The 25,365-nt window shown below is 42.2% G+C and overlaps 1 protein-coding gene across 3 annotated transcripts in view; it reads left to right on the forward strand.

The window, feature by feature from the left end:
• The window catches only part of Fndc3b (fibronectin type III domain containing 3B), a 383,188-nt gene that overhangs the window by 256,540 nt on the left and 101,283 nt on the right, over positions 1-25,365 (forward strand). For all 3 annotated transcript variants that reach the window (XM_045161235.1, XM_045161236.1, XM_004652339.2), the window contains exon 7: positions 21,537-21,595. In XM_045161235.1, the coding sequence (XP_045017170.1) occupies positions 21,537-21,595 (59 nt within the window). The remainder of the gene's footprint in view (positions 1-21,536; positions 21,596-25,365) is intronic.

Here is a 25,365-nt window from a genome sequence, read left to right on the forward strand (position 1 = left end):
GGAGGAAAGGGTCTAGTCTAGGTTTGTAGGGGAAGCTTTGCCAGGGTGGAGGAAGCTGGCTCACGTTCATCATAATTCCTACAGCAGAGAGTGAGGGCAGCAAGTGTTTGGAGGCTCTGAATGCCCAATAGTATAGACTTAACTAACCTCAAGATGTTGCCCACATCAGCACGCCTTTTCCAGCAAGACTCCACCTTCCAAAAGTTCCCTACCAGCTGGGGACTAAGCAAGAAGCTTAAATAAAAACACTTGAGTCCATGGGGAGAGATGCATTTACACTCAAACCACCCCACTGTTGATGATAGTCTTCTGAATTGTTCTTGGTATTCAGAAACTTTTAGGAAAATGCTGTAGTTGGATGCAGATTTTAAAAAATAACAAACTCTTATACTTAAGATCCGCTTGTGTTTTCACTCCTTATAGTGTATTTTCAAGTGAGAATACATACATGGTTTTTAAAAAATATTTTATTTATTCATTTATTTGAAAGAAAAGAGAGAGAAAGAGGCAGGTGAGAGAGAGATAATGGGCACACCAAGGCCTTAGCCACTGTAAAGGAACTATAGATGGGTGCACATGCACACACCACCTTATGCTTCTGGCTTTACATAGGTACTGGGGAAGCAAATCTGAGTTTCTAGGTTTTACAGGCAAGTGCCTTAACTGCTAAGCCATCTCTCCAGCCCTATATATGTAATTTTATTGAAGATATATATGTGTATGTATAGGTTCACACACACACACACTGCTGGGGTCAAATCCAAGACCTCATATGTTCTAGGCAAACAAACTAGTACTGAGTTGCATCCTTAACCACCCAAAATATATTTCTACTACGTAGGAATAAGATGAAACTGTTCTGTACAACCATTATGGTGCCTGTCTTCAGTTATTATCATGGAGGTTGCTTGGGATTTCCCGAGGGAGGATTTGGATATGGAGTCAATGAAAGTTGCTTACTGCCACTAGAATTAAAGCAATATAAATTGATCTTTTTCCCTGAGGGTAAATAAGTAGCCATGTAGCTCAGCACATGGCCATGCTTCACTTGAAATGTCTGAGCTGCTGGATGGTTTGTTGAAGGTCTTGCTTTTGTCCCAAGTGAAGCCACGTAGAACTCTGTGGGCCTAGAATAGGAATGAATACAAGGAATGACATCCTGAAATGGAAGCAGCAATAATCTGAGGACTGCTGTCTAAAGGAAGAAGGACACACAACGAGGGTGGTGTGCACCAGGGCAGGACAGGGCAAGTGGTCAGGATGGCTGAACACATGCCACGAGGGAGGTAGAGGAGATAAGTCAGTGGATAAAAGTCTCGTCTTGTAACAGCCAGGTGTGGCACACACCGTTAATCCCAGCACTCAGGAGGCAGAGGTGGGAGGATCCCTGAGAGTTTGAGGCCAGGCTGAGACTATAGTGAGTTCCAGGTCAGCCTGGGCTAGAGGGAGACCCTGCTTCAAAAAAAAAAAAAAAAATCTCGCCTTGCTAGCAGGAGTTCAATCTTCAGAACCCTTTTAAGAAGCTGGATATGGTGTCACACACTTGTAGTCCTAGCTCTAGAAAGTTTAGGAGAGATGAATCCCTGGGGCCCACTAGCCAGCCAGCCTAACCTTCTTGGCAAGTTACAGTTCTGTGAAAGACTCTATCTTGCACAAAAGGTAGATGGGGGCTGGAGAGATGGCTTAGCCTGTGAAGCCTAAGAACTCCTGTTAGAATCCTCCAGGTCTTATAAATAGCCAGACACAATGGTGACGCAAGCCACAAGGGGACACACACATCCGGTGTTCCTTCAAAGTGCTCCCCCCCAAAAAAGTAGATGGTGCTCCTGAGGAATGATAACCAAAGTTGTCTTCTGAGCCCCCCACACCAATGTGCACATACCCTGCCATACCCCTTACAAACATGCGCTTCACTATTGTCTTACCTTTTTTATCTTTTTGGACATTTCTGTTCTATTTAGTCCATGATCCCAATAGTTGCTTTATCACAAGGCCCTTTGATCTGGGTCCCTCAACTGTTAGGATGTGAAGACCAAATGAGTGTGGTTTAGCATCTGCAGATTGGGTGGTGTGGCTAGTAGGTGATGCCAGTTACAGAGAGGATTTGTGACACAAGTGTAGTGTTTAGGTTCTTGGACCCTTTTACATTTTTTTAAAACATAATTTAGTGTCATTCTGAGGGAAGAGGATGTATATACAAAAGACATTACTATGGTCTCTTTCATTTTTTGAAAATTTTATTTATTTATTTGCAAGCAGATAGAAAGATAGAAGAGAGACAGACAGAGAGAGAATGGGCACGCCAGGGCCTTCAGCCACTGCAAACGAACTCCAGGTGCATGCCCCACCTTGTGCATCTGGCTTACGTGGGTCCTGGGGAATCAAACCTGGGTCCTTTGGCTTCACAGGCAAACACCTTAACTGCTCTGTCATATTTTAAACAATAACACCAGTTTATTTGGACAACTTCCACAATGACCTTGAATTTGTAAATGTTCCTTTATCATATATATTTTGAGAATAAAATGGAAGAACTTTAGCAGTAGAGGCTTGTGGTCCTATGAGTGGCACCCTTCCATGGCAGTGGCGTCTCCAGGCAGCACCACCCATATAAACATGTCCTGCCTGCTAGCCCAGTCATTTCTTCATTCACCGAACTTAGAAGGCCATTCATTTGCTCCTCTGGATTGCAACTGATGGTGTTGTCTCTTTTGATTATTTCTTAGGAGGGAAGTGTTGATTAAGAAGAACAAGACCTGAAACAGAGCCAGATTATATGGAGGGCAGAATTTATAACAGTCCAAGAGCCAAATGTAATTCATGGTTTTCCACTTAAAGTGCACCATAGCTCATATTAGAGTTCCTAGAGTTCAAGAGTTTCTTTCTTTTTTTTTCTTATTTTTTATTTTGAGAGAGAGAGAGAGAGAATAGGTGCGCTAGGGCCTTCAACCACTGGGAACAACCTCCAAACACGTGTGCCCCCTTGTGTGCGTGCATGGCGTTATATGCTTATGTCACTGGGCATCTGGTTACATGAAATCTGGAGTTTCAAATGTGAGTTCTTAGGCTTTGCAGGCAAGTGCCTTAACCGCTAATCCATTTCTGCAGTATGAGTTCAACTCTTAAAATGTCAGTTAACATAAAAATGGCTCAGTCGTTATGAGTACTTGCAGAGGTCCTGAGACCACCTCAGTTTGAGTTCCTATGTAAATGGGAAACCTATGTAAGTAGCTGGACATAGCCTCGCACATCCGTAACTGCGGTCTCGTGGTGAGCTGAGATGGAGAATTGCAGACTTTATGAAAACTGAAGCTCCAGGCATACAGACGCTGTCTTAAGAGAATACATAGATGAGTGGTAGAAAAGGACATCTGACATCATGCTGTATTCTCTATACATACACATGCATATGCCATAGCACACAGGCTACACACACACACACACACACACACACACACACACACACACACGATGGAATTTGGATTATTGGTTTGTTTTTTTAAACTGTGTTTTATTAAAAAGGTATAGAGGAATAATTAGTTTTCTTTTTCTAGTCATATTTAAATGAGAAAATCCTTGGATAAGAGTAGCTTCAGACAAATATAAAAATTTTGGATAAATTCTGCTTTATGCTACTAAAATATCTCATCTGCAATCTACTCCCAGTATGTTTTTAAAATTAAATTTATATTTTTAATTCAACTTCCAGGATTGTAAATAGTATCCCATGGTAATTCCCTCCCCCCACTTTCCCCTTTGAAATTCCACTCTCCCTCCATCATATCCCTCCCCCTCTCAGTCAGTCTCTCTTTTATTTTGATGTCATGATCTTTTCCTCCTATTATGATGGTCTTGTGTAGGTAGTGTCAGGCATTGTGAGGTCATGGATATCCGGGCCATTTTATGTTTGGAGAAGCACATTGCAAGGAGTCCTACCCTTCTATTGGCTCTTACATTCTTTCTGCCCCCTCTTCTGCAATAGACCCTGAGCACTCCTCTGTCACTTCTTCTCAGCACCATGATGCCTTTTGAGTGATCCCAAGATCACTGCGATCTGAAAAGAGAAGGTTCTCTAACCAAAAGTGAGAGTAGCATTAATATATGGGTATGAACATTAACAGAAGTGCTTACAGGGCAGTTTACTGAGCATAGTATATACATTTAGCCAGACACCAGTAGATGTTACACCCTAGGACTCATGACTACCCCTATTGTAGGTTTTCAGTATCAGTGATGCATTCCCTCACATGGAATGGGCCTCTGGTCAAATTAGAGGGTGGTTGGTTTCCCCCATAACAGACATGCTACTATTGCACCCATTGGCTCATTTGGCCTAGCTGGCCAAATATAAGGCTTGCAGTGTCCACTGTTGGGTATCTTCACTGGTAGTTTCTCCTTCTCCCATTGAATTGCATGCAGCATAGCTTTTTCCAGCTTTCAGTCACCTGGTCTACATGAAAGAGGTTTTCAGCTCAGCTCCAGCAGGATTTCTCAGTGACCTTGCAGCCCAAATATGTGGAGTCTTCAGCAGTAGGGTCTTACCATCTATTCCTGGTGGGAAACCAAGGGCCTCAGAAATGGCCTGTAATGTTTTGGGGCCATCAGGGACCTCCCTGGCCAACAACTCACTGGAAGGTATCCCATCCCTGGGAAAGTACCCAGTGTCTTAAACTGGGTCATGACTTAAGTTGTGGATCATGTAACTTAATGTGGCAAGTCAGGATAATTTGTCAATAGTTTTTTTTTTTAAGTTTCTGAATGTACAACTAGCAAATATTATTTCAGAATTGAATAGGTGACAAATCTGAGGAATTTGTAGCAGTGCTGGTCCATGTTGCGTTGCAGAAGTCCACCACCAACAAACATTGAAACACTTCAGCTCAGACCTGAGACATGTCGTGAGTTGTGGTAGTCACTGTACATAAAGAGTTTTCTGCTCGTACAGAAGCATAATGGTTTAGTTATGTTAAACAAAGACTTTCCGTACATTCCTTCCATCATGCCTCTACATACAAAACTATAAATTAGCTTATCTTTGGATTGGATTGTACAGGAATGTTTGCCTCTAAAAAGCTGCTGTGAACTGCTGACTTTTTCTTTAAGAAAAATTTTCAATGACTATTGGCTAAGGATTAGAACAGAAACACCAACACTTCTGGAAATAGATGGAAACACACTTCTGCCATTATGTACTGTGTATTTATGTGAAACAGGATTCTCAGAATTGACACTTGTAAAATCAAAATGTCAGTTGACTCAGAAAAATGTCAAAGGTATTCTATATCCTAAAGTATCACATATTCATCCAAGATATTTTATATAAAACAAAAGGGCTGGAGAGATGGCTTAGCTATTAGGACATTTGCCTGCAAAGACAAGGGCCAGGTTCTATTCCCCAGGACCCACATTAGCCAGATGCACAAGGGGGCACATGCATCTGGAGTTCATTTGCAGTAGCTGGAAGCCCTGGTGAGCCCATTCTCTCTCTCTCTCTCTCTCAGTCCCTCTTTCTCTGTCAAATAAATAAATAAATAAATATTTTTTTTTTAAAAAAGCATGCTATCTCTTTGGTATATAAATTTGTTTTCATTTCTAATACATTATAATTATGACTGTATGTATACTAAAGATCTGTTTAAAAATAAACTCCTTTAGGATTTTTTTTAAATTTATTTTTATTAGATATTGACATATTTAGTATGTAAACAACACGTTGGTATCATCCTTTCCCTCCTCCCTGCCCCTTTCTGAAGAGGCCTTCCTCATTGGGGATGCAGGTCAACACCATAGGGATTGCGGGTCATGCATTATGGGGGCAGCAGTCAGTTATGGGGGAGAGGCAATGTCTTTCTGCAAAATGTCCCAACTCATGGCTCTAACAATCTTTCCACCCCCTCTTCTGCAAAATTCCCTGAGCCATGTTGAGTGCATTTTAAGTCTACTTCAGTGATGGGCAATTAGGAGCCTCTGGATCTCTGCTTTGGTAGGTGTTGAGTGTCCTCAGTGTCTATCTCCTTCACCCTTGGTGCTGACCAGGTCTGTCCATGGCCCTTGCTGACAGCATATGGTGTCTTCAGCAGTAGGGTCTTACCATTAGCCTCTGGTGCATAATCAAGTGCTGTAACAGGAGTCTGTCTTATTTGTTTTGGAAGATCTAGTAGGTCTCTCTGCTCAGCAGCTCATTGTGAATATAAACTACATCCTGGTTCAGGGAGTTACAGGCCAGTGCCAAGGGAAAAGAACAAAGAAAAAGAGAAGAAAAATAAACAGGACAAATTTAAGGTTAGGCTTCATCTCACCCTCTCCAGGGCCCATCGATTCAGGTGTTCCCCCTAAGGTCCTCTTGAGGGTTCCAATTTTTAGTCTTAACTTCCAGGATGTAGGATTCTATGGTACCAGTTCAACTGGGTTCAGTTTTGTGCCCCCACACACACCCTTTCCTGTCCCCAAAGCCCTGCCCTCCCTATTGTCCAAGCCTCCTGATGCCATTCAAGTATGTCAGCAACTCAGGCTGATCCAAGTTAGGAACCACAGATGAGGGAGACCATGTGACGATTATCTTTCTGTGACTGTGTGAGTTTGCTTAGAATGATCTGTTTCAAGTTTCACTGTATCTTTTTTTTTTTTTTTTTTTACTGCTGAGTAGAATTCCATCATGTAGATATGTCACGTCTTGGTTATCCATTCTTCCAATGGGCACTTGGGTAGACTCCAGTTTTGAGCTATTATGAACTGAGCAGCTATAAACATGGTTGAGCAAATATCTCTGAAGTGGGATGTGGAGCCTTTAGGGTAAATGCCCAGGAAAGGAATATCAGGGTCTGTTAGTAAGTCTATATTCATCCTTTTCAGGAGTCTCCATGTCGATTTCCATAGTGGTTGTACCAGCTTACATTCCCACCAACAGTGAATGAGTGTTCTTATTTCTCCACAACTTCACCAACATTTGTTTTCATTTGATTTTTTAATGTTTGCTATCTTTACTGGGGTAAGGTGGAATTTCATAGTTGTTTTAATTTTCATTTCCCTAATGGTTGGGAATGTTGAACATTTTCTTAAGTGTGTATTATCCATTTGTAATTCTTTCTCTAAGAATGTCCTATTCAGTTCTCTGTCCCACTTTTGGAGTGGGTTGTTTGATTGTTTTTTCAGTTCTTTGTAGATTATAGATATTATGCTTCTGTCAGTGGTATAGCTGGCAAAGATTTTCTCCCATTTAGTGGGTAATCTATTGGCTCTGCTTATTGTATGTTTGTGCAAAAGTTTTTTAGTTTCATGAGATCCATTGGTTGAATGCTTGTTTAATTTCCAGGGCTACTGGTGTTTTGTTCAAGAAGTCTTTTCCTAGTCCTATATTGTACAGAGTGCCACCTATTTTTTCTTCTAGCAATTGAAGAGTCTCAGGTCTTATATTAGTCTTTAATTCATTTGGACCTGATTTTTGTGTATGGCAAAATGAGTAATTCTAATTTAATTTTTCTACATATGGTCATCCAATTTACCCAACACCATTTGTTGAAGATGCTGTCTTTTCTCCAGTCTACATTATTGGCATCTTTGTCAAAGATCAAGTAGCTGTAGTTACTTGATCTAAGGTCAGGGTCTTCAATTCTGTTCCATTGGTCTATGTTTCTGTTTTTATTCCAATACCATGCTGTTTTTGTCACCATGGCTTTGTAATATAGCTTTAGATCAGGTATGGTGATACTGCCAGAGGTAGTTTTTGTGGGGGAGGGGTTGTTTGTTTGTTTTCGTTTTTGTTTTACTGAACATATGTTTGGATATCCTAGGCATTCTGCCCTTTCATATAAATTTGGGATAATTTTTTCAATCTCTGTGAATAATGATGCTGATATTTTTATTGGTATTGTGTTACATCTGTGTATTGCTTTTGGTAGAATTGCCATTTTCACAATATTATTTCTACCTATCCAGGAGCATGGGAGGTCTTTTCATCTTCTCAAGTCCTCCTTCATTTCCTTCTTGAATGTTTTTATATTTTCATTAATAGGTCTTTCATATCTTTGGTTAGTGTTATTCCAAGGTATTTAATTTTTTGTTGCTATTAAAAATGGGACAGCCTCACTGATTTATTTCTCTGTATATTTGTCCTTTGAAAATAGAAAGGCTACTAATTTTGTGCATTGATTTTGTGTCATGTCACTTTGCTGAAGAAAGTTATCACCTTAAAAGTTTTGAGGTGGAAACTTTTGGGTCACTTATATATAGGATCATGTCATCTGCAAATAGGGCTAACTTGACTTCTTCCTTTCCAATTTGAATCCATTTTATTTCTTTCTCTTGTCTCATTGCTTGGGCTAGTACTTCTAGTACTATGTTGAAGAGCAGTGGTGAGAGTGGACACCCCTGTCTTGTTCCCAATTTCAGGGGAAACTCCTTGAATTTTTCTCCATTAAGTATAATTTGGACTTTAGGAGCTTTATATATAGCCTTTATTGTGTTGAGATATAAACCCTCCATGGCTATTCTTTCTAGTATTTTGATCATGATGTGGTGGTGTATTTTGTCAAAGGCCTTCTATACATCAATTGAGATGATCATGTGGTTCTTATAGTTCAGTTTATTTATGTAGTATAGTATGTTAACTGATTTCCATATGTTAAAACATCCCTTCATTCCTGGGATGAAGCCTACTTGACCAAGATGGATAATGCTTTTCATGTATTGTTAAGGTATTTTATGGGGTTTGGTGCTTTCTTGTGTTTTGTACTATTTGGAGCCTTGTCTACTTTGGTTATTGTGATCTTCTTCTTGTTGGCTCTTGAGTTGACTGTTTGTTCTGTGTGGAGTATTCCCTCAAGTATTCTCTACAGGTTTGGCTTTGTGTTCATATAATCATAGAGTTGATTTTTTTGCATGGAAACTTCTTCATTCATCATCTATTATGGGGGATACTTTTGCTGGGTAGAGTAGCTTTGAAGTGTTCCATTCCAGGCCCTTCTGGTTTTCAGGGTTTCCACTGAGAAATCTCAAGTAATTCTGATGGGATTGCCTTTGTAGGTTCTGAGTTGTTTCTCTTTTGCTACTTTTAACTCTGTTTTTGTTGTTGAGAGTTTTAACTATGGTGTGTCTTGGAGAGTTTCTTCTTTGGTCCTGTTTGTTTGGTGTTCTGTGGGCTTCTTTTATCTGGATGGGCCTCTCTTTTGAGAGATTCAGAAAATTTCTTCAATAATTTTGTTGTGTATTTTCTTTATGTCTCTGGCCTGGATTTCTTCTCCTTCCAGTATAACCATGATCTGAATATTTGGTCATTTTTGGGTATCCCCCAGTTCCCTTGTATTCTGTTCACTTGATTTTTTGAACTTAGCAAAGTTTTTGGCCTCCCAATTAATTTCTTCTGTCTTGTCTTCCAGGTCAGAGGTTCTGACTTCTACATGAGTAACTCTCATGTTGTTGTGGGTGTTGGTGAGGGGTTCTAGAGATGTGTTTTATAATTTCTATTTGATTTTTGTTTTCTGTTGTATAATTTTATATCGTGTCTATCTCTTTTTTGAGGTACTGTTTCAATTCAAATTCTGATTTTTTTTTATGCTTCCTGGAATTTATTCTTGCATTTGATCAAGTCTTCATTAAGTTTAATCAATTGGTTGTTGAGATCTTCCATTTCTTGAATCACCTTCAACTTATTCATATCTCTTTGGAGGGTTCTAACATTTTCTCCATCATGTTAAGTCTACTGTCAAAAGCTGAAAGCTCTAGGAGACAATTCTGTTTAATTTCATTGATATGATTGTTGGATCTTTGGTAGTTTGTTTCCAGTTCAGTGATTCTTTTGAGCAAGGTCTCATTGGTTATTATGTTTTCATTTTGGGAAAGGATTTGTGTTGATTTCTCTATGGTTTCATTGGAGGTTTCCATTGTAGGACTAGGCAGGCATCCTTGGTGGATATCCCTCAGTTTCTGACTTTCGTTGGCTTTTTTGCATTGTCTACCCATTTTAGGCTGACTCATTTTATTGAGGAGGATGCAGGTTTTTGTCCTTTGGCCCATGCACCCTCTGACTCAAGTGAACAGGAATGTTGGTACCCAGTGGCCAGTCAGAATTCCAGAGCAAAAGGCCTGATTCGATAGCTTACACAGGGAGCAGGTCTCCCCAAACAAGGCACGATGAGATCTACCAGAACCAGGAAACAGGGAGGATCCTGGAGACAAAGGTCTGGCCTACTCACTCCATACCACCATGCCCTTCCACACACTGTCCGCACAGGGATCCCAGACCAGGGAGCTGGGAGTAGCCAGAGACAGAGGTCTGGCCTATGCACTCCACACCTTGACTCCTGCCTGCACACCATCCATTCAGGTAACCTCCCAGGGAGCTGGGAGGAGCGTGGAGACAGGAGTCTCCTTTAGGATTTATTATTAGTAAATATTTGATTTGTAAATGTATATACCTGGAGTTATGTAAAATTTTTTCAAACAAAAAGGGGTCACATATGGAAAAAGTTTAAGAAATGCCAATCTGATGACACTTTGTTTATAGTTACTGTTTGGCGACATGTTAAATCTAAATATTTAGCAGGTGTTCCAGACCACATCACAAGCAAGTGGACAAAGGGGACCAGAAAACCCCTTGAAGGTCCTCCTTGGCTACATTTGAGATAATTTCAACATTTCAAAGAATAAAGACAGCAATGGAGTATTACCACTTTAACACATTGAATTAAAAAAAAAAAAAAGCATGTAGTTGAGCGTGGTGGCACACACCTTTAATCCCAGCTCTCAGGAGACAGAGGTAGGAGGTTCGCTATGAATTCAAGGCCACCCTGAGACTACATAATGAAAATTCCAGGTCAGCCTGGGCTAGAGTGAGACCCTACCTCAAACAAATAAACAAACAAACAAAAAGGCATATAAAACTTGGATACTTTAAAAAGTGACTGAGAGAACTCATTCTTCATTCACACAAGAAGAAACGTTAGACTTAGAAAAGCCTCCTTCTGCATCTACCCATATAATAATACATCCCAGCCAAGATTGTCCCTGTTTGCTATAAGCATGTAGTCAGTGGGAGGACGTGCTCTGACCTTTTAGAAGGTGATGTTTGTCACTTTAACAGGTGCTCAGCTTGGTCCAGTGCTGGGCCCCGCTGGTGGGGCCAGGTAGTGCCCAGGGAAGGACTAGGCCTGCTGGTTCCTCCCTAGGGGTTGAGGAGGATGATGAGCGTTGGAAGACCCAGAAACCTCTCCTGGCCACCGGAGAAAAACCACACAGAGTCAAGAGCCTTTTTGAAGCAGGAACTCACTTTATTGTTACAGGAGGGTGTTTATATAATGTTGAGAACAAAGGTGGAGACTTTAGGGTGGGGTGAGATGTAAGGGCCAATAACATACCCTGACCTCTGAGATGATTGGTTCTAAGCATGCACCAGCAGGGGACTCTAACTTCCTGTGCGGAAATGGCAGGCCAGAGGCCATTTGGCCCCCTGCTGAGTCATAGCTGGGTGGAGGCAGTTCACCAAACTTTAGCTAGGCTTAGGAAGTTCCACTAGGCCTCAGGGCCAGGCCTCTCAAGGCCCAACAGTCCAGGACTGCCATGTTTCAGGCTGCATCCTGGGCTTCTGTGTGTCGTAGAGTAGGAAGTATGGCTGTATGGGATTCTGGCTCTTCAAAAATGCCAATGTTATGAAGATTATAAAAAAAAAAAACAGGAAGGATTTCTGTCCTCTATTTCAAAGCATGAATAAAACCCTATAACAAATGGCACACTTAGTTCTTGTTGGGTTCTGGATTGGAGAGAGGGGGAAGCATTAAAGACTTTATATGAATTATTGGGAAATCAAGTAGGATTATAGGTTTTATTCCATTCCTGTTAAATCTCTTGACTATGGTGTTTTTATGGTTTCATAGAAATCCTCCTTCTTAAGATATGCTAAACTTTGGAAGATAAAAATATCCTGAAATCAAGAACTTCTGTTAAAAGGCTTTAATACGAGAGAGAAAGAGCAAAATGTGAACAAATGGTCAAGCTGGGTAGAGAACAGTTGAGTGTTTTGTTTTTTATTTTTAATTTTTATTTTTTAGCTCAGGCTGCGATGACAAAACATCATAGCCTGAGAACTATCATTTCCTTAGATTGCTCTGCAGTCTCAGAAGTCCAGAATGAGAGCCTGGGCAGATGCGGTATCTGGTAAGGGCCAGAACATACCTTCCCACCATGTCTCACGTGGCTGAAAGAGGAGCAGGCTCTCAGGAGTCTTAGGAACACTGGTCCATTCATGAGGCACCACCCTCAGGGCCTCATGGATTCCTGGTGACCTCCTATGTTAGTTACTTTCCTCACTGCTATGATTAAAAGCCTGACCAGAAGCAACTTCAGGAAGGAAGGGTTTATTTGGCTTACAGTTTAAAAGGGTGCAGTCCAGCATGAGCAGTGAATGCTGGTGCTTGTGTGGCTTTCTTTTGTGTAAGCAGTTCAGGATCCCAGCCCATGGAATAGTGCTACCCACAGTTAAGAGACCCACCTTAACTAGCCCCATCAAGAAAGTCCCTTACAGACATGCCTAGAGATTTGTTTCCAAAGTGATTGTGAATCTGTAAGACCCCCAAAACGAGGACCCCACGCTCTGCCCGGATATGGCGACACCCCAAATCACTCACGAGAAGCGATCTTGATGCAAACTGCAAGAGTATTTTATTCCAAGCGTGCTGGGGCCCACAGTCGTACACCGCACAGGGGTAGAGGACTGCAGAGCCCCGAATGCAGGAACGGGACAGTTTTTATAGGGTTTCTAACAAAGCCTGTGCATTAGACCAATCATTTTTTTTTAATTTTTTTTTTTTTTTTATTTGAGAGCGACAGAGACAGAGAGAAAAACAGATAGAGGGAGAGAGAGAGAATGGGCGCGCCAGGGCTTCCAGCCTCTGCAAACGAACTCCAGACGCGTGCGCCCCCTTGTGCATCTGGCTAACGTGGGACCTGGGGAACCGAGCCTCGAACCGGGGTCCATAGGCTTAACAGGCAAGCGCTTAACTGCTAAGCCATCTCTCCAGCCCTCATTTTTTTAATATCAGGAGCCCGTGGGGTACGAGCCAGTCAGTTTGTGCCACCCCATAGCTTCTAAGCCAATTAGTTTAATTTGTTCAAGCCCCTCGTGGACCAATCATTCTCTTATGACCTTGGTGGTCAGCATTTGCGCAGGTCCTTGGGTGGGAGTAGCAGAGTGTGGTATCAGTCTCCTATGACCTTGGAGGTCAGCATTTGCGCAGGTCCTTAGGTGGGGGTAGCAGAGTGTGGTATCAGCCTCCTATGACCTTGGTGGTCTGAGGCAGGCTGCTACAGCTTATGGTGCGAGCTACTAAGGCTTATAGTGTGGGCTATTAAGGCTTATGGTGCAGGCTATTCACAGAAACCAAATAAGTGGTTCACTTTATTACTTATTTTCCATCCTTGAGGGCTATCTCATGCCCTTTTTACCTAGTTTTATATTAGGAGCGGGCTCTGATATAATGAGGAGAGGGATTCTTTACTTGCTTTCAACAGAGAGTAAAGCCTGGAGTTTGAGGTATGCAGGGGCCCGCTTAAGCTCCCTTTGGAGTGTGATAGTATTTCTGGGCTTCTGAATTCTTGAGCCTTTCAAATCTTGCTAGGTTGGCACAGAGATTAACCATCACAATGTCTAAAAATCCCACCTCCATTTACCCTCACATAAGGAAATAGAATCCCAACATAAATTTTTTTTTCGGGGGGGGACACAAGCATTCAGTGCTCTTAGTACTCTACTTGTCAGCTTTTCTAAAGGTTTATAATATTTGAAAGTTTACAGGGTTTTTTTAAATAAATTTGGCAATTTTCCATAAAATTTTACATTTCAAGATTCTCTGAAAAAAAAATGGCTGTTGAATTTAGATTCATGGTACCCACATGAATAACTGATTGTATGCATAGCAACTGCCCCCTTTAAGGAGGGAGAAGGCCTTGCCTCTCTCTTGCCTTACATTTTTACTCTTCAGTGTTACCTACCTTATAGCTATAGACCTTTGCACAAATATATCCTTTTGGAGCCCTGGCACTTGAGTCAGCTTCTGACTTGATTCCTCTCTTGTACCAGAGCTCCTCTGGGTATAGACTGAATGTCTGGCCTTATCCCCAAATAGTGTAGTCATATGAGACACAATTAAGGAAAGATTGATGTAAAAGCATGTCAGAATTTCCTACAGAGGAGATATCAATATTAAAACTCTCAGGGTATTTTATTAAAGGATTGTGGAGCTTGGGGGATTAGTTCAGTCAGTATGGTTAGCTCATGCCTTACAAGCATAAGGACCTGAGTTTGATCCCTGGTATCTACATAAATGACAAAAATGCTGGACATGGTGGTGTACACTGCTAATCCCAGCCCTGGGGGGGTAGAGGTAAACCACTGGGGCTCACTGACCATTCTAGCCTACTTATCAAGCCACTGAGAGACTCCTATTTCAAGAAAAGGTAGGTGGAGCTGGGCGTGATGACACACACCTTTAATTCCAGCACTTGGGAGGCAGGGGTAGGAGGATTGCTCTGAGTTTGAGGCCAGCCTGAACTCCGGGGTCAGCCTGGGCTAGAGCAAGACCTACCTTGAAAAACGGGGAGGGGGGAAGGTAGATGGCACCTAAAGAACAAAGCCTGAGTTTGTCCTTATCTTCACAGGCTCATGCACACATGTGCAGGGACACACAGACATTCACACAAAGAACTATACTCTGTGGATTCTACCCCCTCAGTCCTCATAGTTTTACAAAAGTACTGAGTACGCCACTTAAATTTTTTATCGTCCATGCCAAGGCTTAATGACAAAACATGTGGGGGAAGGTTTCTAGATGCCACCGCAGAAAGCCATCTGTAAACTTTAATTACCTTTGAAAGTGGTTCTATCCTGTGTTTAAGCAACTACCTTCCTGTTACACACCCAAGTAGGGCACCAGCCCTCACTGGATAATCACCGAGTTTAACCTTCCCCCCAAAATAAAAGAGCTATATCTGGCATCGGTTAGGGCTCAGCTCCCTAGTAAACAGTTCAGACATGCTCAAGGAAATGAAAGGAACGGCTGCTGTTAGAGTGAAGTCTGCCCAGTACACACACTACCTAATACCTTGCCCATTTTTGTGGGGTTTTCATTGCTATTTGATTTTATGTACTTAAAAATACTAGTTGATTCTGTGCAGTTCAAACACACATAGGGGATTTTGACGTTGAGAGGAAACCAGAAGGTTTTTCATGGGGAATATGACAGAAATTCAAATAGCATTTCCTAATATTTCAGGCAATCAAGTTGACAACAATGAACATAGTTGAAAAACATTCCAAGTGGCTGTGGGAGTCAAAAGGAGTACCCATCCTTTCCTTTTCCTCTGACTTCTCTGATGTCAAGGACTAGTTTTTGGCATTATTATTATTGCTTATTTCTCTTTAACCACATTTCACGTCCTTAATTTTTATTTTATAATAATATTAATTTTGATGACTTAAAACATATATGTAGCATATTAAAATCTAAACCTAGCACTTTTGTGTTACCCCTTTTATTATATAACATGAACAGCTTTTGCATGAAGGGGCTTATTTGCTTGTGGATAGATAAATAGGGATGTTCTTGGTAGGACTTTGTTTTAAGTATTGAGCCAGGAATGAAAATTATTCTTTCTCCCAAATTCCAGAAATAGCAACACAAGCTCAGAGGAAATGAGCCCATGTTGTCCCATTTACATTCTATGACCAGCCGTCCTGTCCAGCTGGACCGCCCACCTGCCAAAGGAATTCATGGCTCCTCTTCCTTTCTCTCGTGTTCTAGAATGTTTAGAACCCAAGTCCACCTGGAAAATATTTTTTCCTAGACCAGAATGCAACTTTTCATAACCTATGTTCACTCACCAGTTCCTTCCTTTTTCTTTGTTGAGGGTCTGGGATTCCCTCAGCCATCTTTTGAGATTTCAGAGACACTAATCATTTACCCAGTTAAATAATTAGCAAGATATTTTTCTTTGCATTGTTTTACACATCAAGCTATTTGATATCTCAAAGGCTGAACAGGTAGCTTAGTTGGTAGAATACTTGCCTGGCATGCATAGATCCCTGGGTATAATCCCTAGCACCACATAAATAGGCCTATAATCCCATCACTCAGGAGGTAGAGGCAGAAGGATTGGGAATTTGATGCCATCCTCAGCTACATTGTGAGTTTAAGGAAAGCTTGGGCTCTATGAGTCTCTGTCTCAGCTACGTCCTGGAGAAAGGTTCTTTGGTATCTCAAGGTATTTCTGGAATAGTTGTCTTTTAAGGATTAACTATATTTCTTTATGTTATGTAAATTATTTGGTGAATTTGGATATCTTTAATATTTATGTTTAATGCCATAACCAGGGCTGGAGAGATGACTTAGCAATTAAGATGCTTGCCTAATGATGCCTAAGGACTCAAGTTCGATTCCCCAGTACCCATGTAAGCTGTATGTACAAGGTAGCTCATGTTTGGAGTTTGTTTACAGTGGCTGGAAACCCTGACATTCCCATTCTCTCCCCCCCCCCCAGCTATCTATCATCTATCTATCTGCCACCCCCTCTCAAATAAGTAAATAAAATACAAATAAAATATTTTAAATACACTGTAACCTATAAATCTTAACCACTAACTGGAGATTCCTATGTAATTAATCATATTTTTATATACACGTGATACTCCCCCCCAGCATAAGTAATATTCAAAACTGAATAATAGCCAGTTTGTAGGATGGAGAGATTGCTCAGTAGTTAAAGGCACTTGCTTGCAAAGCTTGATGGCTTGGGTTCTATTCCCCAATACCCATATAAAGCCAGATGCATAAAGTAGCAAATGCATCTGGAGTTTATTTGCAGCAGGGGCTCCTGGAGTGCCCTGTCTCTCTCCTTCCATCTCTCTCTCTCTCCCACATAGATGAATGAATAAATGAATGAATAGATGATAGATAGATAGATAGATAGATAGATAGATGGGTGATAGGTAGATAGATGATAGGCAGATAGGTGGTTGATAGATAAATGCCAGTTTTTCTAAATAGTGGACCACCTGTGAGCACTCTTGCTGTGTTCTTCTTCACTCTGTTCATTCTCACAGGCACTGTTAGACAGTGATTGGCTCTCTAACCTGTTCTTTTTATTTTTAATTTTGTTTTTTATTTATTTGAGAGTGACAGACAGAGAGAAAAGGAGGCAAGGAAAGAGAGAGAGAAAAAAATGGGTGTACCAGGGCCTCCAGCCACTGCAAACAAACTCCAGATGCATGCGCCCCCTTGTACATCTGGCATATGTGGGTCCTGGGGAATCAAGCCTCAAACCAGGGTCCTTAGGCTTCACAGGCAAGCGCTTCACCACTAAGCCATCTCTCCAGCCCCTCTATCCTGTTCTTATTGGTATTTCCTGTCTTCCTTTCCATCCACAAACATTGATTTGTTCATGTAGTTCTTACATTGTTTACTGTCAACTAGAAGCTTTTATCCCCAAGACAGGCTAATAGGGTGCCATCTATTTTCTCTCCCCCTAGCTTATTAGACAGGACTTGTTACAGAGAACAGCTATGTCAGCTCCTTGGCAGCTCTGAGAGCTTCTGATGTTATGACGGCCATATCACCTAGGAGCCTGAGACTGAACCAGATAGAAGGTTCCGGGAGACATGATGCTGATGTCATCCCATTGGAATGAAGGCACAGTTACACCCCTAAACGTATTCTATAGCCGGCAGCTAAGCATGGAGATGTACTTCTTTGCTAAGAAGGAAAAGGTATGATAGCAACCAAGGAAGTACACTGTGTTTATAAAGGGGGATATTTTAATTAGTGTAGGCCGTACAGTTGTTCAAACAGTCTGAAGTTACGTTTCTATTTGGAACAAACATGAAAACCATTATTTATGGAAAGTTTGAATTTCACATGACACATCTTCTCTGTGTGTGTGTTGGAGTTCCTTTTCTTTTTATAAGTTAAAAAAAACTACTTGCTTTTCTTGTATCTTTTTATTTCAACCTTTCCTTTGCTATAAATAAAAATGCTTTATTTTCTTGGTAGGAGAGACATAGGGAAGAGGTAGGCTTGAGTCTTTTATGGCATTTCAAAATGGGCTGATTCTCATCTCTTAGACACATTCCTCCTTCTCTTTCTCCTTCTCCTCTTCTTCCTCCTACTCCTCTTCCTCCTCCTCCCAAGGCAGGGTCTCACTCTAGCCCAGGCTAAACCTGTCACTCATTCTGTAGTACCTGCCTGGTCTCACCATGTTCCTCCTACCTCTACCTCCCAAGTGCTGGCATTAAAGATGTGTGCCACCATACTCAACCATCTTTACTGCTTTTCAACAGTTTTACCCTCTGCCTGTGCTCCAGGACCCTGTATTTGTAAAACAGACCCTGTATTTTCTATGCAGAGCTGTCCTGAGTGCTTTTTTTGGCTGATCAAGCTCATCTTCGCACAGGAAAATCCTTTCCCACTCTGAGGAGGCAGGATGACAGGTGTCTATCCAGCCAGCCTGGTGCCCACAGAATTGAAGCGGGAGGAAACAGGGTTGGGATCTGTTGGCTTCCCTCATAGCAGCCCCGGTGTGAAGAAGAAGAAATAGGAGGTTGGCTTCGGAGACTGGCTCCCAACTCACTTTACACACAGACGAAGAGGGAAAATTCTTCTGGAGAATCAGACGCTTGCCCTGTCGCCTCCAGGACAGTCTGTTGTTCAGCTGATACATGCCACGTTCTTAAGGAAAAGGCGAGAAGAGGAGGGAAAAAAGACATAATTCCCCCTATACAAAGGAAGATGTCCCAAAGCAGACCACTAGAGGTGTTTGATTGGTTCATTTGTGTGTAGAGATTAGCTACACTTTCTTTATCTTCTCTCTTCCACAATATGGGGTGGTGTGTTTGAGAGACAGAGAGAGGGAGAGGGAGAAAGACTGAGACAGACTGATAGAAATATCATGAGTAGAAGAACTGCATGGCCCTCAGAGGGAAGAGCCATAGTTGGTGCCTCACAGGCACACTTCAGTTTTGCTGGGATTTAGGGGTGCATGATCTTAATTAATTTAGCTATTTAGAGAGAGTTGTGTATTTTAAAATTTCCATACCATACGATTTGTACAAGAGCAGTGGCTTTTTTAGTTTTGCCTATATATGGTGTTTGTTGTTTTTTTTAAATATATTTTTTTTATTTATTTATTTGAGAGAGAGAAACAGGAGGGGGGGGAGAATGGGAGTGCCAGGGCCTCCAGCCACTGCAAACGAACTCCAGATTCATGCGCCCCCTCGTGCATCTGGCTCATGTGGGTCCTAGGGAATCGAACTGGGATCCTTTGGCTTTGTAGGCAAACGCCTTAACCACTAAGCCATTTCTCCAGGTCCGCTGTTGATTTTTAATGTAGACTGTGACCATTGGTTTAGTCAGCAAGCAGAGTGAGCTTGGCCTGCAGGACCAGTGCTATGTATGGAGGGTGACTGGTGGCTGAGTTCTCTGTGGAACTCAGCAAACTGTAGTCTCTTCTGCAGCCAAGTTTGATGTGATCCACTAGAGAAGATAGTACATTTTGAAAGAATTAGAAGTACCAAAACACGAATATGTAGCGACTATTTGTAACATACAGAATTTAAAATATTTATCTGGTTCTTTTCAGAAAAATCTTCCTGACACATTCTAGTAGGAAAGACCACTCATGAGCAAAGAAAGAAATCAACAGAATCCTTTTCAGGTTATTTCAGCTGGGTGTGGGCTGTGTGGAATGCACGTGTATGCATAGTTGCATGTGGTGGCACATATGTGCACATGCTTATGTATATGTGCATGCACATGTGGGGCTAGAAGTTGATGTCAGGTGTCTTCCTCAGTCTCTTTCCACCGTAGTTTTTGAGACAGGGTCTCACGCTGAACCTACTTAGATAGAGGTCAGTTCGAGTAGCTAGCCAAAAAGCCCTAGAGATGTCGCCTATCTCCCCCTCCCTGGCATTGAGATTCCAGTGCTACACCATACCCAGTTTTTATGTGGGTGCTAGGATGTGAACTCAGGCCCTTTACCCGCTAAGCCATTCCACCAGCCCCGCTCTTCAGATTTTGAAAAAAAAAAAAAAAAAAGATCACAAAAAGGAAAAGGTAACTGGATTTGAGTGGCGAGGGTGAGGCAGAGACAGACACTGGGTTAGAGTGGGAATCCTTGAACAGGTGGCTTTGAGATTCGACCTGATGAGGCGCAGAGCTTGCGAAACCCTCACCACTCCAGGTCCCCACTGGACACCTGTTGACACACAGGGTGTCCTATGTACACAATTGCCAAGTCCAGAGCACAACACCCCTATCTGTGCCACCCCACCCTGCACAGTGGCCACATGCATGTGGTGCTACACCCAGATTTTTAAGTGGGTGCTGGGGGTCAAACTCTGGCCACCTCAGGCCCTCGCCTACATGACAAGCGATCTTACCTATTGAGCCATTTCCCCAGTCCCTACATTTTTCTTTTTCAGTTATACATCCTTCCCACTCCATCTTTGTATTCCAAGCCTTTGCCCGTCTTGTTTCTAGGTCATAATTTGTACCTCACTCACCGTGAAGCTTGCTGAATGCCTCATCTTTTTAAAAGACAGTATTAGCCAGGCATAGTGGTGCACACCTTTAATCCCAGCTCATGGGAGGCAGAGGTAGGAGGATCACCATGAGTTCGAGGCCACCCTGAGAATATAGAGTGAATTTCAGGTCAGCCTAGGCTAGAGCGAGACCCTACCTCGAGAAACAAACAAACAAAAATAAATATTTAGAAGACAGTATCTATCACCCATCCATCCAGTTGACGAACTGGAAACTAGAAACCATCCCTTGCTTCCTTTATGACTGCCAACCACATCCAAACTTTCAGCACCTGTACCACCCAAACTAGTTGTTTTCCATTTCTTCTACCAGCACTAACCCAGGCAGGTCCATCCTGGGTCTGCACTGCTGCAGCAATGTGCCCACTGGGCTTTTGCTTCCCTACTCATTTGACTTATGGGTGGTGTTGAGACAGTAGCCACGACTCCATCCAACTCTGGTGTGGTCACCTCGGTCCTTCCAGTGCCGGGCTGCAGAGCCTGCCAGATTTGAAAATGCAAGCTATAAGCAGATGCGTGCAGACGTGGATACATGTGCACGCATATGGAAGTACACGGTTGGACCCCCAGCCTGCGTGCATGGCCCATTTTCAGTCAGCCTTCATTTCCCTGCACCACTGGCCGCCCTGGTCTGCTTGTCCTTCGGACTCTTTGTTCCCTTCAACCTGCTGGATTGTGAAGCAGAACTCTGTGTTCATCTCCTGAACACTGCAGATATTTTAAATACAGAACGGCAAGGTAGCACAACTACGGTGATACCCCACCCCCACGTCAAAAGCGTCCCTATTCCTAATGTTCATTGTCAGGTTTTTGTGGTACCAGAAACTCATGGTAATGGGCAACTGACTGATGATGAAGTTAAGGCCTTGGAGGGGGGTCGTGTGGATATTGACAACCTTATTGCCTTCTAATGGTATTGACTTTCCTTTTGTTGTTTTTCTTTCTCTCTTTACAACAGAGTATGAGTTGGAAGTAAAGAGGGTACAAGATATTCTTTCGGGAATAGAGAAACCACAGGTATGTCTTTCAAATTTCTCAGCACAAACTGCTCTGTCTTAAGTATTTCCAATATGTTTTTCTTTCACCACACAATAGGACCCCCTCCCGTTGCAGATTATTTATAAACCATGAAAGAGTCAGTCATCAATGGTGCATGAAGACACAGACCATCCCTGTCCCGGGTAACCAGCCCTGTGCATGTAGACATGCGGTGTGCCATTAGATGTGCCTCTTGACTTCCAGGGATTCTTTCTCATTGTTCTTTTCTTGGGTCTCCAGAGCAATTTTCTCTTGACAATTTCTTTTTACCTTTGTAAATGGAATAAGTAAAACATTTTGAAAACCTCAGACATTCTTAAGTATTTTTCCAGGTAGCTTTCAAAAAGATATTTTTGTGTATTAGCTGAGAGAAATAAGCTTAGACTATTTGGTGCAATGTTAAGAAACAAATTAGCAGGAGTTACGGGGATTGTGTGGTTTCAAGTTTCATTTTGCCAGGTGTTTTGAAAATCCAACTAAAAACTTCGGAATGTTGATTCAACCTTTTGTGTGAGATCAGAGAGCCAACGTTCTTGGGAGAGTTTTGTAAATGAATTGGAAACCCTTGAGTCTTCATGTTATAAAGACTGAGGCCTTTGCACAGAAAGGTCTAAATGTGCCTCAAGGGTTGTATTTGAGTTGAATTTAACCTAAAAGCATAGGTGCGTCGGAGGATGATTTTAATGGGGACCTTTGGAAGTAGGAGTTTTCTGTAGAGTTGAGGAGTCTCAACACTGGGAGGCTGTCATCGAGGGGGTTCTAAGCAAAGGTGCTAAGTAATTGAGGCTGTGTTTTCAGAATGATCCTGTGGTTGGCAGATGGGTTGGAGCAGGAGGGTGTTAGGAATCTCCCCAACAGAGGGTAAGGGAGTCAGAATTAGGTGGAGTGTTAGATGTGGCAAAGAGGGGCCAGGCCCAAGGCCATTCTAGAGATAAATACAAATAACACTGACTGGCATGGGCAGCTGGGCTCTCAGTGCAGTCCATCCTTTCACCCACCTTCCCCCCAGTTGTTGCCCATGTCTTCCAGGTGTAACTACTCCTCCTGTGGTACCTTGTCCCTCTGGTACTGCCTGCAGTTCCACTGTCCTGTGTGTGTGTCTGCCATTGGCCAGAACACACGGTACTCTAATATGTACAACTGAGGTCCATTTGTATGAGAACATAGAGTCCCCAAGCTCCCAGACCGTAGAAACCTCCAAACTTCCAATGTGTCACTTACTTCTACTCATGTCTGTAGGTCTCTTGCAGTTGTCTGTAGCTCCACTGGTATTGCTTTATCTCTAGGTTCTTGTATCTCTTCACGGCCATTCTTGGACATGCTGAGCTTGTTCCACTTGCAGAACATTTAGAAAAATACAGTGCCCATTTGGAAGTATCTGGCAAACTCAGGGCTGTGGAGAGAGGAGGACCAAATGCTTATTGAGAATCCACAGCATAGGGATGACAGTTGAAGTAGGTGGACACTGTGACAGATTTGAGACCAGAAAGAAAAGTATAGAGAGATTAGAAAAGGGTTAAGGGCATGTGTCTGTACATATAACTACTTCTGTTGAGTTTTATTTTAATTTGCATTTTAATGCCTTTCATCTTTCATTAGTTCTCATAAATTTAAATCATCTAATAAAATTTAGAAAGAAAAGGGGGATAAGAGGGTGATCTGGCTACAATGTCTGTCACCCCATTGACTGATAGGATTAGTTGACTCATTTGGCTGGCTAGGCAGGTGTCCCCTTCCTCCTTCCCCACTCCATGGTGTCCCCTCTGAAGCTGGTCATACAAGACAATCTTCCTTCCCTGAATGGAGGCGGATTGTTTTTTAATCAGGGGTATACAAGTAGCTGCATTCCCCTGCTAGAGCCTTCAAAGAAGCTTCCAGACTCTAGAAACTTCCAAATGAGGCACTGTGCATGGCAGTCTGCCTTCCTCTTTTTTTTTTTTTTTATAAAAAAAGATATAAAGAAAAGTGTTAAGGAACAGAGTATGGAGAAAGCTTACTTGCATAGTACATCTGAAAGAAGAGAATGCATAAGGAAAATAGAGGAGTCAAAATCAAGGCAAGGGGCTTGGTCGATGGCTTAGGAGTTACAGGCATTTGCTTGAAAGGTCTTCCAGCCTCGGTTTGATTCTCAAGCACTCACGTTAAGCCAGATGCAAAGCGGCACATGTCTTTGGCATTCATCTGCAGTGACAAGAGACCCTGGCATGCCTGCACACATGCACGAATGCTTGCATGCATGAACACATAAATAAACAAATAAACAAGAAACCAAAATGTGATGTTCATTCATCATTGTAGATATGGGTACAGGATTGTATAATTTTGCTGCAGTGGAGTGTATGCATGCAATGATCTTCTGCAGATATACCTCGACACTTCTTTATTGCAAAAGTGACAGAATCTGTGTTCTTGGGATACCTACATTCATTGGTCCTCTTCTTTGATTCAGCACCTCAGTTGTCAAAGCAGGGTGGATTGGCCATTTTATTTATTTATTTTTAAGACAGGCTTTTTGAGCATAGTTGTGATATATGGAGTAATAGACTAAAGCTGTCTTTTGAAAACTTTTGTCTGTATCCCTTGGAAGCAATGATTGATTGACCAAAGAAAGTGTTTGGTTATTGGTTCTTCCCACCCCAACCTGGCCAGGCCACTCCTTCCACATTACAGGTAGCTGTCTGGTCAAAGCCAGTGCCTTTCAGCCATTCATTGTTCTCATTCGGTGCCAACACAGTAGGCCTTTGAGAATTTACCATCCCTGTAGGTAAAGAGAGAAGATATATTAGGTTGGTTCATCATACCTTCTAGTTACAAATTAATTGGTGATCTAGCTTTATGTATCAGATTCTGTGAGTCTTATCACTGATTTTAATATGCCTGAGTATGACTACTGTGAAATCCCAACTAGGTGGAGGAAATGGGTGTGCTAGGCAGAGGGACAACCTTGTGAGTTCACACAGGTGAATACCACAGGGCGGTGGTCTACGACAGAGACCATTACACTCTTAGATGCTCGCCTGGGCCTTGATCATTCTCACTCCCCTCCTCCAAAGTTCCCAATGACTTTTGGGTTAGAAATTCAGACAAAAGATAGCATTTCTGCATCAGCATAGTCTATGGATACAAACACGGGGAAAGGGGGGAATAGCCAAGGATTTCCAGTAGTTCTCCAAGGCTGAAATTGTCCTCACTGCCGTATCCCAACATGTGAAATCTTTTAGGAAATGAGTGGAGAATAACTCTGGATCAACATTTACCACTGCTCTCTTTAGTATTGAAACTTGCCCTTGCATCCTTATGTCTTAATATTTGGCAGAAAATCAAGTGACCTGGTAGGAAATAGATGTGTTCAGACGCAGTTGCTTCATTAGTATATGGGTGATGGTTGGTGCTAGTCACCCTCCTTAATAGGCATACCCTGGAGTGCAGCATAGGTGCATCCATGTCACCTGCGTCTCAGATGAGGTTCTTATGATGCCCGTGTCCCCGTGCCACCTGCCTTCGCACATATGACCTCTCTTCCTTCCCCTGTTTGAGCTTCCTAACTGTTTTCCACAAGTTGAGTGGCTTCAAGCAACACAGTTTCAAAGTAAGAAAATTACAAGTGTTCTGCACGTATCACCCTGAACATGCTGGATCTCATCTGATCTTGGAGACTAAGCAGGGTCAGGCCTGGTTAGTGTTTGGATGGGAGAACGTCCAGAATGGTTCTTGCTGTGCCAACATGAGAGTGTTAGTGGGGCTCCGTT

Source organism: Jaculus jaculus, chromosome 11, assembly GCF_020740685.1.
Source record: "Jaculus jaculus isolate mJacJac1 chromosome 11, mJacJac1.mat.Y.cur, whole genome shotgun sequence".
Lineage (NCBI taxonomy): Eukaryota > Metazoa > Chordata > Mammalia > Rodentia > Dipodidae > Jaculus > Jaculus jaculus.